This window comes from Leucopleurus acutus (genome assembly GCF_964270905.1).
Source record: "Leucopleurus acutus genome assembly, chromosome: 2".
Lineage (NCBI taxonomy): Eukaryota > Metazoa > Chordata > Mammalia > Artiodactyla > Delphinidae > Leucopleurus > Leucopleurus acutus.
The window spans coordinates 140383737-140403796 of NC_139143.1; the positions used below are offsets into that span (position 1 = coordinate 140383737).

A 20060-nucleotide genomic window follows, 5' to 3' on the forward strand; every position below is an offset into this window, starting at 1 on the left:
TGGTTCCTCTCCTGCTGAAGAACCTTTGTGGGTTTCCTACTCTCTATAGAATAAAACGAGCTGACTTCCAGCTCCTGCCTTCTCCCTCCTGGGCCCCCCACCCTGCATGCTAGGCCTGGTGCACCGGTCATTCCTCAAGCCCACTGCACCTGTTTTCATCTCTCGGCTAGAGGGCTGCTTTACCCAGCCTGCCTAGTGAACTTCTGTGCATCCTTCAAAGCCCAGCTCAGATACCACACTGTGATGCTTTCGTGGTCTTCTATCATGCCTTTGCCCACCCCTATGAAACCATGTGTCCTTGTTTAGGTCTCTACCTCCTGTTTTGAACCATGAGTTCCTTAAAGGGGCTTTATCCCCTGTCTTCATCATCCACGAAGCCACAGAACCTAGCCCTGAGCATGAACAATAGTTTCTGATGAATGGCTGATCTTTGAACAGGAAGCTCCCTTGCTTTCTCTCAAGCTGCTGGGCTCTTTAACTCCATGCCTCATGGCCTGCGAAGGAGACTGGATGGTTGAGAAAGCATCACTGTTTCCTCTTTCCACACAGTAGTGGGGACACACCGCCACAAGAGCCTCACTGTAGCCCTGGAGGGGGGACTTTCAAAATCAGCGGCCGCTGACACCATACCTAGCAGGGGCTATGCTGAAGGAGGCCTTTGTGTTGGGCTTGGCAGGCAGGGGGCTCGGTGTTCCAGAGCACAAGTGTGTAAGTATGTCGGGCAGGCTCCGGGCTGCACACACCCGCCGAGGGCCTGAGCCCCTAACGGCTCCTGCCCTGGGAAGAAAAGGAGGCATTGTGTGCGCTGGCTGCGCTCCAAGGGAAATATTCCTGTTGTTCTTCTGTTTTGAACTGCTCCCTTTTTAAAGGGGAAAAGTCCAGAAGTGCAAATCTCTCTCCCACTCCAACACATCCTGTCCACCAATTCCAAATCATTTGCTGCCTTCGAAATATTAATCAATCTGCGAATCCATCAATTCCTTCATGTGACGGCTGTGTCTTCAAGGAGCACTGCTAGGGGTCAGCACTGTACTGGGCACGGGGGAGACAGCCCTTGTCCCTTTGAGGCTCAGTTCGGGATTGCTGGGTGTCCAGATCCTTGTGGACCCTGGCCCTGCTCCTTCTCTGGGGCCCGATGTCCCTCTGCAACTCAAGACTCCGCCTTGAGGCCTCTGCCCCTGCCTGTCCTCCACCTCCATGACCTGGCCCTGCATTGTATCACCTCCCAGAGGCAACGTGTTATCAGGCCACCACCCTACCCTCACCCAGGCCTTGCAGGCAGGTGTGGTCAGAACCATGGCCCAGTCTGGATGGTTAGAAACTTAAGCAGGAAGAGCTGATTCAACCCTAGCTCTGCCTTTCACTATCTTTGTGACTTGCACCAAGTTACTCAAGCTCTCCGGGCTTCGGCTTCCTAATCTGCAAACCAGAACAAATGATACCTGGCCTCACACACAGAGCCATTGGGAGGAGGAAATGGCACTGTACTGTCTGGCACCAGGCCTCTCCTGCCACACGGCAGCTCCCAATTAATAATAACCAAACAATGAACAACTATCGAGCACTTACTAGTCTCATGCTTCCCTCAGAAACAACAGCAACCACGGCTTCTGTTTGAGTGTTTTCTACATGCCAAGTTTTGTGTTAAGTCCAGGCGTAGCGCCATCAGAACAGCCTCTAAAGTGCTTGGTTCTTTCTTATACCCTTTCATAGCTGGGGAAACTGGCTCCGAGATAGAGTGACGTGGCCAAGGTCACACAGCTTGCAAGCACCGGAATGAGGAATTGTGCCTAGGTCTGTTGGACCCCTTCCCATCCCTTCCCAACCAGACAGATGCCCATCACAGGCCTGGCTTCTTGGTTCTGGGAGCTGAAGCATCAGCATCTCCTGACAGCTCGTTGGAAATGCAGATTCTCAGGCCCCGCCCCACACCCACTGAAGCAGCATCTACATTTTATCAAGATCTTTGGGCGCTGTGTGTGCATAATGCAATTTGAGAAGCACTGAACTGAGTTTCTAAAGTGTTTTTAAAAGTAAGTTAGAAAAGGACTTCTCAAACTATAGCATGCATAAAAATCTCCGGGAGGGCTCGTTAAAACACTGATTCCTGCCCCCGAGATTCTGATTTTTGTATCCATTGCTCCTTCCATTCTTATCTATTGCCTTCACTTCGTGGGTTCCTCGGTGTAGGTGTAGCGGATGTGAGTAGGATCCAGGCAAACTTCTGGCTCAAGTCTTGGCACAAGGATGCTCATGGGTTATGTATGCAGAGCCATTAAGGGAAATCTGGGCTGGACTTGGGGCCTGCACGGAGTCACTGGCAGCGGCATCCCTCTGCTTTGGGGGAAACTGCCCCACTGGCAGGGAGGTACATCTCTCTCCTGAGTTATACGAGGAAGGAGCCATGGGTCCCTGCAGCAGCCACACCACCCTCCCTGCCCCTCTGAACAACAAAGAAAGGAAATTAACTTGTAACCTAAAAGCCTGAAAAATACATCTTTCTAATGGAAAATTTGACAGAGCGATAGATCTGCAAAGAGCATTTTCTCTAAAATTCACATCTCTGTGACTTGACTGCTGCTATCTGGTTAAATAGCAATTAAACAGCTCAAGCCGCCTTGGAACTTTCAAAGATTATTTGAAAAGTAATTGTGTTGTATTGATTAAATAATTTTAAGTTAATCAGAAAGCCACTGCATTCCTTAGTCTATTCCTTTGCAAATAAATTTATCTCATTTATAGTCCTATTGCATGCCTCCCAAATGTTGTTTATATGTTGATAATCATCTGATATTTAACGAGCACGGCTGGTGATGGAATTTAACGGTAAATTAGTTCCTTTGCTAAATCCTGTCTCGTTCCTTCTCTTTCTGTTCTGACTCCACTGGCAACTTACTTCATAGACAGTTGCAGAACTAGAACCTGAGAGACAGAGAACACCGTAGTTAAGAGGTTGGTCTCTGGAGTGAGACACACCTCAATTTGAATTCCAGTCCTGCAGCTGACTAGCCTGTGCCCTGAGCCTATCATCTGTGAAGAGGGTATAATAGTCCCTACCCAATATGATCATTGTGAAATTAAACGTCATCATTGTACAATACTGGAGAGTGTCTGGCTAACAATGATATCATTATTATAACAATATGAGTAGTCACTGTTATGATGATGCCACCTCAGTTTTCTAATCTGTAAAATGGGTGTGACGGGGAATAAAAGCATAAACACATGAGTATTCAAAACTTCTCTGCCCGTAGAGCCTTCGAGTAATTCCCTTCTAGGAAAATTTCTGGCATAGCCTGCTTGGCTGTTACCCCTCCACTATTATGCCGACTGGGGTCATCCAGTGATGGGAAAGCTCTGGACAAATGGAGCCAATATTGGGATTGTGACGAGGATAGAGAGAGATGGCAGAGGATGGGTGCGTAGATGCCAGAGGTGAGGGAGTGAAGATCCAGGCAGAAGGGATTGCATAAGGGATGTTGGGGATCAGAGCACGCTGCTTCTGGAGCAGTTACTTTGCTGGAAATAGATACTGAGAGTAGCAGAGATAGGAAAGGAAAAATTTAAGACTTTTGCTTTGTGCTAAGAATGCACTTCCTCTTTTGTGTTTTCTCTAGAGACTGCAGTGAAGCTTTGGATTGCCTCCAATTCATTTTTTTCTACTTAAATGCTGTTTCTTTGAACACAACCCTGAGCTGTGGCTGGGCCATAAGATGGCCATCTTTACCTCATTTACAGGGAAATCATGATAGGACCATCCCAGGGCTGAGTGAGGATGGGTAAAGGACTCAGTACAGAAGACGTGCTTAATTGCCATTGGCAACTATTTCCATTGATGTGCATCATACTTTGTCTGTTTCCAGAAGCTGCAAGCAAAGGTCACCATTAGGAGAATGAGCAGTTCTCTGGCTCTCTTTACCAACATCAGGCTATTATCCCACATTTAAACTAGGGACACCAGCCACATTGTTTTCAAAGAAGCCATCAGTTTGGTGCTCTCCAATGCCTACTGCAGACCAGGGCCATCAGCATGAAATTTATAAAGGAAAGCAGGAGTCTAGAAAGCAGAATCTGACCTTGGCCCTGCTGTATGGCATGGGCAACTCATTGAGCTGCAATTTCCCCATTAGTAAGTGAAGATAAGGTCCAAAGTCCTGTTATGTTTCCCTGCTCCCAACTGTAGATAATCAGCAGGACTGATTGAACATTCGCCACCTGCAAGGCCATGGGCTGGTGACCTAAAGGATACTCCAAAGCATGAAACAGGGGCCTCAACTTGAAAAAAAAAAGCCCTAAAATCTGGCTGGAAGAAGAGATGTGAGCAGGGAAAAGAATCTGAAAAAGAATACACACACACACAGATAACTGAATCATTTTGCTGTACACGTGAAACTAACACAACATTGTTAATCAACTATACTTAAGTAAAAAAATAAAATAAAATATAAAAAAAGAAAGAAAAGATGTGAGCATCTTTATTTTTTTTATTGGAGTTACCTAATGAAAGTCTGCCTGTCCTCTGCTACCAATTCGCAACCACTATGGGGTGATACAAACATGGGATGTCAGTTTTGGAAACATCTTTTCTTAGTGACTTTACTCACATTAAAACAAAACAAGACAAAACCCAAACCACAATAGTGTATACCTTCCTTTGTATTGCCATGTGGTACACTGACAGCGAACCCTATCTCTAAGGGAATTTGAGGTTGATAGAAGTTTCTAGAGACCTTCTTCTCTCACTGCCTCTCTCTGGTTCATCTCTAAAGATGCCCGACCTTCCCTCAGTCGCATGCTGCTGAGGCTGAGTGTTCATCATCTTGTCTGACCCACATCACCTATGCCCGCTCCTCTCTGGACTGTGCTTGCTAGAGGGCCAGGCGGGGCCTTGTGAAATTATAATAAAAAGCTTTCCAGCTTGCCTGAAAAATCTGGAAACATCACTGGCTTCACCCAGGTGTCTGGAGATGACTTATCAGGTTCAGTTTGGTTTAACTGACTTCCCTGCGCCAAGAAAAATCTTCCTCCCAACCCAGAAGGCAGATGCCACAGCCCACGCAAGCCCTAAAGTGTCTGCACCTGCAGCCGTGTTCCAAAGCCAGCCTGATGCCTGTGAAGGCTTCCGCTGGGCTCTGACCAGGACCATGATGCTGGGAGCGGGGGCTGCCCAAAGAGGGTGGGTGCAGGGGTGCCCCACGGCAGAGGGTGTGTATGTGCTTACCCTTAAGAGGCTTTCACTGAACTGACCCAGGAGGGAGGAGGGGAGGCTGAATTCCTTGGTTTACTCCAAGTTGTGGTTCCCAAGCTCTTTGGACTGTGGCCCAGTTCAGCCAAGCAAAAGACCTTGTGGCCCTCTGAGCCCACGGATTCCCACTTTCCGGTGAGAAAGAATTTGGTAATAACAAAGGATAAAGAGGAAGAGAAAAATAATCGAAATGGTCATGCAGCAAATCCTCAGGACACAGCAATCAACAGAAACTCCAGAGAGTAATTCTGCAAGTAATGTAAATTCATGGAATGGAGCAATTAAAAACCAAGCCCACGCTGATGCTGCAGCGTAGCAGTCCAGGGTCACAGTTGCAAACAATAGAACCGATTCTAGCAAGCTTACGTAAAAGAGGAATTTGTCAGCGGATGTCAGGTCACTCCACCACCCTCCTCAGAATCACTTGCCTGCAGCCCTTCCTTTTCCAGGGCACTTTCTTCCAATCTGAGGTCTGGCCTGGGTGCCTCTGCCTGCTGAGTGCAGGTCCCACGACTGGGTCCTAGCTGTAAAGGAGTCTGGCACTGTAAATTCTGTTTTCAACCTTGAGGAGGTGGAACTCCTAAGGAAGGAAATAACCCAGACATAGGAAGGGTGTTTACATGGCTCTGGGTAGCCCAAAATAGCAGGACAAATGTCTTTTGCAGTAATAACAAAGCACCCTTCCTGAGAATTGTGGGAATTCCTGCCCTAGTTCTGCAGTGTTGTTTACCAGTGGATGGAGGCCACACATTTTTATAGAACAGAGACTTAATATTCTCAGTAAACTCTAATAAACTAATTTTTGTTTATGAATGCCAAGGTTTATTAATTCTCAATAACTCATTACATTCCTAATTCCTTATAAAAATGAAATCCCATGTATGAAGTTTTCTTTGAGGGTGATGAAAATGTTCTAAAATCTGATTGTGGACTTTTCAATAACTGGTTCTGGGAATAGTAACATGCAAAAGAATGGAGCTGGCCTTTATCTTAAACCAAATGACCTCAAAATGGTTCAAAGTCCTAGACTTAAAAGCTAAAACTGTAAAGTTCTTAGAAGAAAACATTGAAGAAAATTTTTATGACATTGAATTTGGCAACAATTTCATGGATATGATACCAAAGCACAGGCACAACAACAAAAATAGATAAATTGGACTTCATCAAATAACCTTTGTGCATCAAAGGACACTGTCAAGAAAGCAAAAAGACATACTACAGAATGGGAGAAAATATTTGCAAATCACATATCTAATAATGGGTTAATATCCACAATATATAAAGAACTCTGACAACTCAACAACAACAAAAACAAACAACCCTATTCAAAAATGGACAAAGAACCGATTTGCAAGGCAGAAATGGAGACACAGATGTTGAGAACAAATGTGTAGACACCAAGGGGGGAAGCGGGGGCGGGTGTTGCTGGTGGTGGTGGTGGGATGGATTGGGAGATTGGGACTGACATATATACACTAATATGTATAAAATAGATAACTAATAAGAACCTGCTGTATAAAAAAAATGTGACGGTGATTTTAGGGAAATTATTTTGTCTCCATTTTCTCATGTATGAAATTAAAACTAGGATCATTTAGATGATCTCATTAGATGGATGATTTTTACAGACAAATATATGATACTTTTTCATCCTAATAAATAATAACCAAACAAAATTTTTAAAAAAATGGACAAAGAACTTAGACATTTCTCCAAAGAAGATATACAGATGGTCAATAAGCACGTGAAAAGATGCTCAATAATCATTAGTCACTAGGGAAATACAAAACAAAACCACAATGAGATAATACTACACACCTACTATACTTACTAGGATGTCTATAATGATTTTTTTTAATGAGAGAATAACAAATGTTGGTGAAGCTATGGAGAAACTGGGATCTTCATGTATTACTGGTGGGAATGTAGAATGGTGCGGCTGTTTTGGAAATAGTTTGGCAGTTCCTCAGAAAGTTAAACATAGGGGACTTCCCTGGTGGTGCAGTGGTTAAGAATCCGCCTGCCAATGCATGGGACATGGGTTCGAGCCCTGGTCCGGGAAGATCCCACATCCTGCTGAGCAACTAAGCCTGTGCGCCACAACTACTGAGCCTGTGCTCTAGAGCCCGTGAGCCACAACTATGGAGCCCGCATGCCACAACTGCTGAAGCCCATGTGCCTAGAGCCCGTGCTCCACAATGAGAGAAGCCACTGCAATTAGAAGCTCACGCACCACAACGAAGAGTAGCTCCCGCTTGCCGCAACTAGAGAAAGCCCATGCGTAGTACAAAGACCCAATGCAGCCAAATAAACAAATAAATAAGTAAATAAATTTATATATAAAAAAAGTTGAACATAAAATTACCATATAACCCAGCAATTTCACTCCTAGATATATATCCAAAATAAATGAAAGCAGGAACTCAAACAGATACTTGCACAGCAATGTTCACAGCAGCATTATTTGCAATGGCCAAAAGATGGAAGCAACCCAAGTGTCAATTGATAGATGAATGAATAAACCAGATGTGATACTTACATATGATGGAATATCACTCAACCATAAAAAGAAATGAAAATTTTGATGTATGCTACAACTTGGATGGACCTTGAAAACATGCTAAGTGAAATAAGCCAGACATAGGAGGACCAATATTGCATAATTCCACTTATAGAAGGTACCTAGAATAGGTAAGTTTATAGTGACAGAAAGTAGAATAGATGTTACCAGGGCTGGGAGCAAAGGGGAATGGGGAGCTATTGTTTTATAGGTTACAGAGTTACGTTGGAGATGATGAAAACGTTTGGGGTATAGATGGTAGTGATGGTTACACAGCATTGTGAATAGCACTGAATTCTACACCTACCAGTGGTTAAAATGGTAAATTTTATGTGATGTATATTTTACCACAATTGAAAAAATTAGGTTGTGGCAATGTTTGCACAACTCTGAGTATATTACAGCTATTAAATTGTACAATTTGTATGGGTAAATTGTATGGTATATAGATTATATCTAAATAAGACTGTTAAAAAATCCTTTCCAGCTCTAGCAGTCTCTATGATCTATCTATTAATCCGTTTATTTATTCATTAATTCAACATATTTTTGTTGCATTTCTACCACGCCAACAGTTAGGAATAAGGTGATAAATAAAATAAATGCAATCCCTAGCCTTTCCTTGCTTAAAAAACTGTGGGTTTTAAGAAGTAATCATAGCTAGCATTTACTGAGTGTTCATTACATACTGAGCATTGGCACAAGCACTTACTGTACCTTATCTCGTGCGGTTCTCACAACCGTGTCCTGAGCTGGGCTCTTCTTGAATAAGGAAATTTGCTCAAGGTCACACAGCCAGGATTTGAACCTGGTCTATCTTACCTTGAAATCTTTGCTCTTAATCATTCATCGTTATATGTGGTAGCTGGGTTCCAGCACCTGGAATTGGGGTATTCCCTGGAGACCTGCCCAGAGACCTGTCTGTCAGGCTGGCTGATCTAGTAGCATTACAGGGAGAGTTCAACTTGAGATGAAATGACCTCTAGGAGGGATTGGGTTTGGAAAATAAGGCCTAAGTCCATGGAATCTTGCACAGCCATTTATAGTAATCGTTATAAAGCAGGTATATTTTCTAAATGTTATGTGATTAGAATTTTAAATACAAAATTGAATTCAAAGTTGAATTTATATCATTATGTTACTAGCTAATGTATCTATTATTTATTGAACACAGACTGCATACCAGCCTCTGTTCTAAGTTGTTGACATGTACTGTCATCTTATGTAATTCTCCTGACAGATCCATGATGTGTAAGGTGTATTACTATTCCTGTTTTACCAGTGAGGCAGCTAAGCCACAGAAAGGTTAAATAATTTGTCCAAGGTTACAGAGTCACTGGCAGAGCTGGGATTCTAGCCCTGGCTTCTTGACTTGGAGTCCAGACTCTCAGCCACTCTAGATCGTGCTCTTCAATTATGTTAAAATATGCAAAATAGATGGACATGACTCTGCTGTGACTTTCTGCGGAGGGTGTGTCCCCTTATCACATTCTTATCAACACTGAGGACGTTTCTTTAAAAAAATCTGTGTTTTCTAACTTGTAGGAGAGTCTGTGTCATACCATGGTTAAGAGCAGCACGTTACCTGGATTCGAATCTTGGCACTGATGGTCTCAGTAACTGGGCAACTGCTCTGAGCCTCGGCTTTGTCCTCAGATAATGGACATAACAATACTCCTTTATAGGGTCATTGTGGGAATTAAATTGGCTGGTTTTGGAATGGACCTATAGTGCCTGGTGCAGTGTAGGGTAAATAACTAGTATGGCATTTCGATGTTTTCTAGCATCTTTTTTATTATTAATTCATGCAGTTAAACTTTTTTTTTAATACTAACCATTGGTATTTCTTCTTTCCTGAATTACCTGCTTGTGCCCTTTATCATTTGTCTACTGGCATCTTTATTTAACAGAGTGTTTGAGTCAAAGACTAAGAGCATTCTGGAAGGGTCTAAGTGAGGGGAGGGATGAGGATTAGAGGTCTTTTCCCCCGTGGGCCTGATGCCTTTCTTTATCTCCAAGGAGCATTTTTCACTGGTTAGTGCAGGCTCCTCTCTCCCTGCAACTGGCCCTGTTTCGTGCCTGAGAAATTTTCATCTGCCTTAAAGGGTCAATCATTTGAATAGCTCATTCCCACTGGACACCTACACCCACAGATCTCCCATGTGTGGTTTCTTTCTCTGTCCAGTGAAGTTGCATTTGGTCAGAATGGCTGTAACCAGTCTGCTCTGAGAGGCTGTTTCAGCAGCACGTGTACCTAAGCAGCGCACTGCTCCCCGGCCCTGCATAATAGCTGACCTCCCTGAGCAAAGTGCAAAAGCCTCAGGGACCGCTTAGACAAAGGGCACATTCTTCAGATAGTTCCACCTCTTCTCCCTCTTGCCTGGCGCCATCTTGCCTGAATTAGATGGTCCACCTTTTTCCCATCATGGGGCAGAAGGGACCTGGGCCATAAAAGTTGGAGGTTTCTAAATTGCGAAAGGAGTCAAACCTCCCCTTGGCTAAATGATTCCTGCCGAAAAAGTTCTGGTGGATAAGTGTGTTTGGTCCAGGAGAATTTTCTGGGTATATAGGTGGTAACATGATATTGGCTACTAATATTAAGACATATGCATGAGTGAGTTGTAAGGGTAGAGACATGCCAGTATCCCCGCATGGCAAGGGCCAGAGGCTATGGAGGGGATCGCCCCCAAAGAAGCTCAGACTCCCCTAGAGAAAGTTGTTGGTGTTTCTCATGGAGACCTTCCCTAAATGTGAGGTCACCTTCTGCCTGGACAGCACCAGCATTGAAGCTTACGTCCTGGAGTTTGTGTGTCTCCTGCATTCACCTGCATGCCCAGTTCAGGCTGCGGGGTTTAGAGGAAAGGATATTAGACTGGGAGACAGAACATCTGGGTTTGAGTTGAGCCTTTGCCTTTTCTTAGCTTTATACCCTTGGGAACCAACTTTGTTTTTTCATCTGGAAGATGGTGGGTAACATTCTCGGTTCTGCTCACCTCCCTGCTTGACCATGGAGTTAATTGAGAGTACTGGGTAAGTGCAAAGACAGAAAAGACAGAAGAATCTCTCCTCCTATTAGAGACATAGGCAGTCAGCACAGTGCCTGAACCTTCATCTCACGTGGAGCTCAGAGAACTGAAAATTCTACCCATCTTCAGAAAGAGAGCTGAAGAAGGAGGGTTAGAGGTATGTGTGTGTGTGTGTGTGTGTGTGTGTGTGTGTGTGTTGCTGTCTTTTTCAATCTGATGAGAGGCCTGGCACCTGTTGGAAAGGAGAGGTGCTTTCTTGGTACCTAAGGGAGTATCTGGAGAGGTCACTTGTGTTTGAAGTCGTCGGTATCGTGGATAAGTTCAGTTTCACAAACTTTACTGAACATCTAGCCTGTGATCCTGGTCAGGGAGACACAGTGGCAGCAATTAGAATTTAGGTGACACCTGCGGCAGTTGAGGGCTGACAGGAGCAGTGTAAGCAGGAAGGCTGGCCATTGCACTTGGAGGGGATGCTGAGTGGAGCTTGGGGGACAGGCAGGAGCTGGCCAGTGTTTCTGGAAGAATGTTGGGTGTTTCAAGAGAGGCTCAGCTCTGCAAGGAAGCCTCTCACCATTTTGTCTTGGGTAAGGAAGAATTTATCCTGGGAGAGGAAATGAGAAGGCTTACCTCTATCATATAGGTAAAGCAGAGAGGAAAAGTGGGTGGCTAGAAGGTCACGGGACCTGGTGAGATGGAGAGTTCTTTTTCACTCAGCTTCCTGGTGAAATGTCTTATGCTTCTAGCCGTTCTCTAGCCAATTCAGAGGGGATGGTCGATGATCATTTAGAATCTAACAGAAAGACAGTTTGCTCCTCAGTATATTTTAAAATATAACCTCAGAGTTCAAGGTACATTTCTGATTTTTTTAAAAATTCTGGTGGTTTGGTCTGTGTACTAGTTAAATACTTTTAGCAGTTGAGAAAAGTGAATGTTGGTGTCCATAGTCTCGTCCATCACATCATCCCATGCCTTTCGGTAAATTTGTTAACCTCCGTCTTAAGCAAGATGCTCCGGAGTCTTCCAAGGAAAATAAGAAATTTGATCCAGTGTAGTGGGAAGAACACAGAATTCTACCCCCTGAAATCTTCATTTGAATCCAGATTCACTCCTGGGTGAGCCAAGGGAATTCGCTGCGTCTGTCTCATTTTCTTCACCTGGACAATGGGGATGCTCAGCCCTGCCTGGCTGCCTTAAGCTGGTGTGAGGCCCTGGATGTGAAGTGTTTCCAAGTGTCCCGGGCTGGATGCAGTCAGCACTTCAGGGTGACACTCAGCTCTGGCATCAATTTCAGTGTGGGTTAGACAGGAATCTGCCCTCGCCTCTGAGAGCACATCTCGACAGGCAGTGTCTGTAAAGGTCAGAGCTGCTTCGACATGTCTTGCTGCTGGGGCTTCATTTCCTAGGACAGCCTCGTTTGGCTAGAGCCACAGAAGGTCAAGGGGGTAAGGTCCTCTCATCCTTTTGCTGAGCCTGCATACAGGAGCCCAGATGCTCTCCTGGCCCCGTTTTGATTGCACCCACCCCCTGTATCTCCTTCAGGTCTAGTAGTGCTGCTGGATCTGCAGAGCCTGGAGCCTCTGTGCCTGCACCTCACACCTGCCTCTGTTCCAAAGAGCTGCGGCTGCAGTGGGCTGGCTGAGACACTTCACGGCGCCTGCCTGGGATACTCTGGGACCGTCCTCCTCCACAGCTGCCTTCTCCCCGGCTCCTGCACCCTCCCTTTGGAAGTCACTGGTCTGCTCTGCAGTCAGAAGCCCTGCCTGGAGCTGGATCCTTACAGTAGGTACTTCCTTGCTTTTCTCTTTCTCCCAGAATTGGGTGCGTTTTGGTGCTGGGGCATCAGATTCACATAGCGGCAGGAAGCGGGAGCTGCCAGTCTGGCCCCGGGAACTCGCTGGTCATTGTTTCTTCTAGCTCTGCCCCGACAGACTTGCAGTCACTGATTGATCAGGGCAGCGAGCAGTCTGGGGATCGCTCACAGAGGCTTTGCTTGGCCGTGGGACCCAGGAGGCAGCCGGGGGAGGACATTTCTAAGGCAGAGCCTGGAAGAAGGAGATGCACCACTGGAGGGTTTCAGCTCCTTAGGACGCTGAGTTCTCTTTAGAAGCAAATTTATTAATGAGCCACTCAGCTGCAGGGAAGGAGGGGGAAAAGCATAATTAATTATGACCTCCCCCACACCCCAGATAAGCGCCTAGCTTTGGGGGAGTGTGCAGAGGAAGGCGTGCACCGTTTCAGCACCTTTAGATGCGTCCCTCTGAACTGGGAGCAGCTCTGGGAACTAACTTTCCGACTGAATGATTTGAGCTTTCTTCCTCTTTCTGCAAGATCCAGTATCAGGTTATTGAGCACTGAATTCCTTCCTGACCCCAGTCCCCTCTTCCCGGGAGCGAAAGGGAAGTCAGTATTTGCTTTTCCAGCAAGGTCACGGATCACCTGACCAAATCTTTAACAGCTGGGGAGGCAGTGCTGCTGTGCTGGACTCACGAGCCATCAGCTCGGGTCCAGCAGCAGAACCCCGCTTTCCGAGAGGAGGTGACTCCCCCAGCTCCAGGCTATGGCAGGGGGAGGATGCCAAGGGAAGGTAATGTGGTCCCAGCTTTCCTCCCGACGGTTTTCTCTTCTTCATGAAACTCCAGATTCAGCTGCTGCAGTGCAGGCAAAAATGACAGACACTTGCAGAAAAATGTGGGAACGGAGTTAATGAGATTGTGTTAATGTGTCATTTATTGAGCATGAGTTATCTCTTTGTTTCCTGGGTTGGTGGGAAGTGAGCTGGCTGGAGAACTCGGTTGATGGAATCCTTTCCGCGAGTGCATCTCACTTCCCCAGTGCCTGGACTTCAGCCCTCTTAACGTTAAGCAGTGCCGTCAGATGCCTCTTGCTGTTTAGCACAGGGGACGTTCCCACTTGGAGGCATGGGGCCCTGGAGTGGGGAAACGGGAAGCTCTCATCATCTGGGGAGATCAGTATGAGGTATAAGTAATTTTTTTCCTCTCTTTCCGAAAGAGCGTTTTGTCTTTGCAAGAGGTCTTGCAGGGATTGACAGTTGGCTGTTTGGTGTGCTACCTGGCTCAATATTTGACTTTGTAAGGTTGAATTCTCCAAGAATTCTCATGGCAATAAGGCTGTGCTTTGAGCCAAGCTTTCTTTTTAAGGAAATCCAAGGTGCTATTTATTTTGGCATGCAGCCTGTTCTGGGATGAAATATGGCATTTTTATTATTGCAGAATAAAGAGAGGTTTGAAGAGGACAAACGTACAGAACTAGGTTTCAGTTTCAGGGCTAAGTAGAGGAAGGTTTCTTTGTATTTGGACTTGAGGTTAAAAGTGAGATTGAAAATGGCATCATAAAAAGAATAACTGGGGAGAGGGAGAGGGTGGGGGTATATATTGCCGGAGTTGGTCTGGCCCAGGGAAATCCACGCTCCTGGGCATGCACCCTGCTGGAACCGTTCCTAACGTGGCCTGGTAGTTACATATGGGCTAACACTGCTGTCTGCCCAGCAACTGCCTCTTTGGTGGATTTGTGCTGGCAGCCTCAGTCCTCACCTCTTCACTGCCCATTGGCTTTGAGAAGCAGTGTGGAGTGATGGAGTCACACAAACTGTCCTGCCCCTAATTAACTGGGTAACTTTAGATTGGCCACATAGCCTCTTTGTGTCTTTGTTCCTCATTTGGAACTTGAAGATGATCTGCCACATGTTAGGATGTAGCTGGGCAGTGGGTGAGGGTGACACGTGGCCACAGAAATGAGTCCTGTAGGAGTTCTGACCTTCACAAGCTTAATAGGGGAGAACAACTAGAGAAAGCTCCAGCTATGTATACTCAAAACATCTAGAATATGATGAGCTCACGAGAGAGGTTGGGACCCAATGGGGCATTCTTGATCCTGGGATAGGCCATAAACAAATGAAAAGTTACATAACACCACCAGGTATTACAATTCTGAACACTGGGGATACAGCTTAACAGAACGAGTCATAAATTGCTTCTAAGTCAAAATTTTAAATGCTCCAGGAGGCTGCAAAATTCCATTTTAAAGGGCAGTTGTGTCCAACAAAGCTATTTTTCATATTCTGTTGTATTGCAAACAAAGTAGCATGTGTCAATGTAGCATTTCGTCTTTGATTCCACTCCCCTAAACACATCAAACGTCCACCCAGTCGCGCGAAGGACCCCGGGCCAAGGTGGAGAAGGCTGGGGTGCGTGGAGCTGGAAGTGGCATAACTTGGGCATGACAGTCCCCCCTTTCCTGCAAAGCCCTTTACAGTGAAATCTTGCTTGGCCCTCTTCAGAGAGTTGGCATATCAACTAATTAATTTCTGTAGCCTTGGAAAAATTCATTTTAGAAAAATTCAAGTCTAAGAGAACGATTAGAGGTCTCTATAGAGTTCTTTTTAATGAACTTTGACCCCAAGGGTGCTGCAGAATTATTTGAAGCTCTATGATCTGATATATGAAGGGCTGAACTGTAACTCTAACCAAGGGCAGTGGGTGTGATTGAACTCCCTGAGGTGACGGTGAGTTCGTGCAGCCAGAGGCCCATCTGCACCCAGGGGGCTGCCTCCTGCTTAGGAGAAGCTTTCTTGCTTGGTGTCCAGCCCCGGAGAAGCAGATCGCACTTTGGTCAGGAGGACTGACTTACAAAAGGAGCGGTTCTCCTGCTGCACGCCCGGAAGATGCATCACATGTACTGGGGGGAAAAGCAGAGAAGCATCGGAGTCAGAAACGTTTCCCCTCACAAAGAGAGCTGGGGATCAGTCACAGCACCAGTCTTGTTTACAGGGGTGGAAAAATGTTTACAAATCAGTTCTGTTCCCAGCACAGTCTTGGAGTCAACTAGACTTGAGAGCAAATCCTGCTCTAATACTTGCTTGTTATATGATGTGGGGCAGGCCTTCAAACTCTCTCAGCCTCAGTCTCCCTACCTGGAAAATGGGGACAATAATAATCCTCTTGGGGTTATGGTGAGGCTTGCGCGTGGTAATTTGAGTGTGTCAAGTGCTCCGAGCTCTGCCTGTTATTCAGTAGTGTTTTGAGGGGGGCGGAGGAAGGGAGCAGAGGGAGAGGAGAGGCCGTGATGATGGAGGGGCCGTGTGTAGGATTTGCACCCTCACCTTTTTCTTCCCCAGTGTTCACCTTGAAGCTGCCGGGCCTCTCCTGCCTGCCAGCACCTGGGAGGCCCCACACCTGGCTGCAGACTGCAGACCTGGGGCACTGAGATCGGCAGCTGTGTCCTCTGCCCAGGAACCTTCTCTTTCTTTTCTTTTCTTTTTCCAATTGAGTTATAATTGACATATAACATCGTGTTAGTTTCACGTGTCCAACGTAATGATTTGATATTTGTATATGTTGTGAAATGACTGCACAACATCCACTGTGTCCCATAGTTACAGGTTTCTTTCTTGTGACGAGAACTTTTAAGATCTACTCTCTTAGCAACTTTCAAAAATATAATACAGTATTGTTAACTATAGTCACCAGGCTGTACATTACATCCCCAGGACTTTTTATCTTAAAACGGGCAGTTTGTACCTTTTGATGCCCTTCACCCATTTTGCCCAGCCGTCAGCCCCCAACCCCTGCCTCTGACAGCCACTAATCTGTTCTCTATATCTATGAGTTCTCTTTTGTTTAATAAAGATTTCACATACAGTGTTTGTCTTTGACTTATTTCATTTAGCATAATGTCCCTAGGGTCCGTGCGTGTTATCACGAATGGCAAGATTTCCTTCTTTTTTATGACTGAGTAATATTCCATTATGTATATATACTATGTACCACATCTTCTTTATCCGTTCTTCCATCAATGGACACTTAGGTTGTTTCAGAACCTCCTCTTTCTAACAAGGGCGACCCACCCTCACCCCTGACTAGAAGCTTCCATGCCTCTCCGCTGTTGGCCTCCTCAGTGGCTGCTTTTAGCCTCCAGGACCATCCACATTCACCCTCCTTCTCCCTAACTTCTTCTCTGCTCCAGCTCCAAGCTCAAGTACTTGTTGCCACAAAGGTAAGTGAGGTATTTAGCGTCTGTGATCTTTCTGCAAGGAGTGTCTCTGCCTATAGAAACCCTGCCTGCCCTTCCAGGCTCTGCCACTCCTGCATAGGCAAAGGCCGCTGTGTGGAACGTGGTTATGGGGGAACCGAGACAGGAGCAGGGTGCTAGCTTTGGAGGCAGCAGCAACGCTCCCAGAAAGAGGGTACACCAAACTTGCTGTCGGGCAGACTTCAGACTTCCTCTTATTTGGCAGGCCTGATATTTCCCAGGCCTCTTCCCTAGTTTGCTTGTTTTTTCCCCATTTTCCATCCCAGGTTGCTGGGGGCCACCCCTTGTCCTTCTCTCACTCCCACGTCCTCCCAACCTTTCCCTCATCCCTGGTACGCTTCTCTGATCTGGAGTGCGTGGTCGAGCACATTGGAATTCCTAAAACGACTCCGCTTCCACTGCTGCGGTGTCACAGATGATTTATTATTCTGATGTGTGTGGAATTAAATCATAAAAACCAATTTCCTGGGTGATTTACTGGACTGGGGGCAGGATCCAGGGTGTTTACCATTTGAAGAAATAGTGCTGGAAAAGGATTGAAACTTTGGGGAGAATTTATGATCAAACCTCAAGGCACCCTAATTCAGAGTCAGGAGAGTACGCTGCTTGCATAGTTACTGACGTCTTCTGGCTCCCAGGTTTGAGCTCCCCCTTGTTCTGCCCCTGGTTAGAAATCACCCCAGACTATTAGCTCCTAGTCAGTCCTTCCAATTAGCTCATCTTTTTCTTGAATCTGATTGGGATGTCACAGATCACTTATAGGTACTCTGATTCCAGCTTTTCCAAAAACGTGAATTATAATTCTTTTACCATGACGGGAAGTGAGTAGATTTCAGCTCTTGATATTATGGAAAGAGCACCATGCTGCTTGTCGGAGCCCTGGGTCCAGTTCCTTCACGAATGTGCTGAGAGGCCTTGCACAGAACAATTAACTTCTAAGCCTTAGTTTTCTCATCTGTCTAGTTGGACCAGAGGCTTCCTTTGGTGTCAACCACTGCTAACATTCCATGAAGACACACCCAAGATTATACTCTAGGAGTGTGTATAGGCTTTTAATTTCCCTCCTTGGAGAGCTACGACCACATGGGCACCCTGGGAGAAAGGCAAGGAGGGGTGTTACTTTTTTTTTTTTCTTGGTGCTATGTTCCCTCCGTACTTATTCTAATTGTAATGAGACTCTCCACTTTTCCATCCTCTTTCTTTCAGAACACTCCAACAAATTTTGCAGGCTTATCGGAAGAAGAGTGCCCAAGAGACTGGTGGTCAGCATTCTCTAAGATGGAGAAGACAGACGGTAGGCAGGATCCCTTGTATTCCCTGTTCTACAGTGAGCACTTGGGTTGGAAAGAAATTATTACCATAAATCCTGGAAATAGCTCAGGGGAGGCCTATGGGAGACCGTCCCCAAATAGGCGGTGCTGGGAAACCCAAACTGTGTGTTTCAGACATGAACAAGAGAAGGTAGTAGGGAATGAAAATGAAGGCTTATGTTTATATTGGAGTTGTGTAATTTTTGTAGTGTTTCTCATCCCTTCCAAGCACCAAGAAGGGAGCAGGATGATCTCACTCATTAAGCTCTTTTTAGAGATGAGGAGCTAGAGGTCTAAAAAAGAGGCAAACGGGGCTTCCCTGGTGGCGCAGTGGTTGATAGTCCACCTGCTGATGCAGGGGACGCGGGTTCATGCCCCGGTCCGGGAAGATCCCACATGCTGTGGAGCGGCTGGGCCTGTAAGCCATGGCTGCTGAGCCTGCACGTCCGGAGCCTGTGCTCCGCAACGGGAGAGGCCACAGCAGTGAGAGGCCCGCGTACTGCAAAAAAAAAAAAAAAAAAAGAGGCACGATTTGGTAAAAGAGCCTACATTCATACCTGTGTGATTTTCCAAGGCATTTCACTTCTTTGAGCTTCACTTCCCTCCTATATCAGTTAGCTTTGCTGTGTAACAAATCACTCAAAAATGTATTGACTTAAAGATATTTATTATTTCTTAAAAGATTCTGTGGGTTGGCTAAGCCATTATTCTGGGCTGGGCCAGCTTGACTGATCTCTGCTGGACTTGTTCACATGTCTGTGGTCTTCTGGGTGACTTGTCCTGATGGTTTAGAATGGTTACACTCACACGTCTGGTGGTTGACTCCATGTCACCTAGGGCATCGGTGATGATTTGGCTATGTGTCTTTTGTTGCCCAGCAGGCTAGTTGGGGTTTGTTCACATGATGACAGAAGGGTTCCAAGCACAGCAGGAACAGACAAACTCCAATATGCAAGCAACTTTCAAATCTCTGCATATGTCACATTTGCTGTTGACCAAGTCACAAGGCCAAGCCTAGGGTCAGTGTGGGAGGGAAGTACATAAGGGTGGGTTATAATGGTGGCTATTTTTGCAAACAGTCTGCCACACCTCGTCTATAAGCAGGTATTAATACCTACTTCGCAGGATTGGTAAAGGATTAAATGAGATAATGCATGTAAGCTTGTCGAGTAATAACTATCTAGCCCAACGAATGTCTCGATGACTGTTCCCCTTTCCCTTCCCAGGAAGTTTGCCAAGCATCATTGACTAGACCCCGATCCCCTGACTTCTAATGAAATGCTTTTTCCAGATTTACCAAATGTCAGGAAACAGGAGAGCCTATATGGCCCTTCACTGGGACAGGACTCAAGGACTGGACAGCAGCTCCAGCCCTGCCTTATCCTTCTTTCCAAATGCGGTTACCATATATTTCAAAAGTCTGCCTCTCTCCCCAGGGAGCTGCCTTTTCAGCGCTTCCCTGAAAGTGGTCCCACAGAACACCAGCTAATTCCCTTAATGCCCCGGGGGCCTGTCATTCCTGCTTGCCTCATTTGTCCCCGCTCAGCATCCTTGACACGGCTGCTTTCCACGTGATCACCCACAACTAGCTAAGAAAGGCACCCCTCCCTTCAAGCACACACATCTCACAAAATAAAGGCAGAGGAGGGAAAAGACAGCTTCCACTGTCTTGGCCTTTTGAAGAGATTCATTTAATTCCCCTTCTTTCTGGTTGTAATTTTGGCCACTTTCTCTCTAGTTTCTGTTTTTCCCATTTCCTTCAGAAACTGAGTATAGGCTTTTGGACTTTTTTCCTCATTTTAAATGCCTCTGATGGGTTCCCTTACCTGCCCCCCACTTCACTTTTTCCCTCAGGGTAATGACTGTGGCCC

General features: G+C 45.9%; 1 protein-coding gene across 1 annotated transcript in view; it reads left to right on the forward strand.

The window, feature by feature from the left end:
• Nucleotides 1–18157: 18157 nt before the first annotated feature.
• The window catches only part of KANK4 (KN motif and ankyrin repeat domains 4), a gene marked incomplete at its 5' end in the record, with an annotated part of 33858 nt that continues 31955 nt past the window's right edge, over nucleotides 18158–20060 (forward strand). Inside the window, one exon of the mRNA XM_082834084.1 lies at nucleotides 18158–18173. Coding sequence (XP_082690210.1) covers nucleotides 18158–18173 — 16 coding nt within the window. The remainder of the gene's footprint in view (nucleotides 18174–20060) is intronic.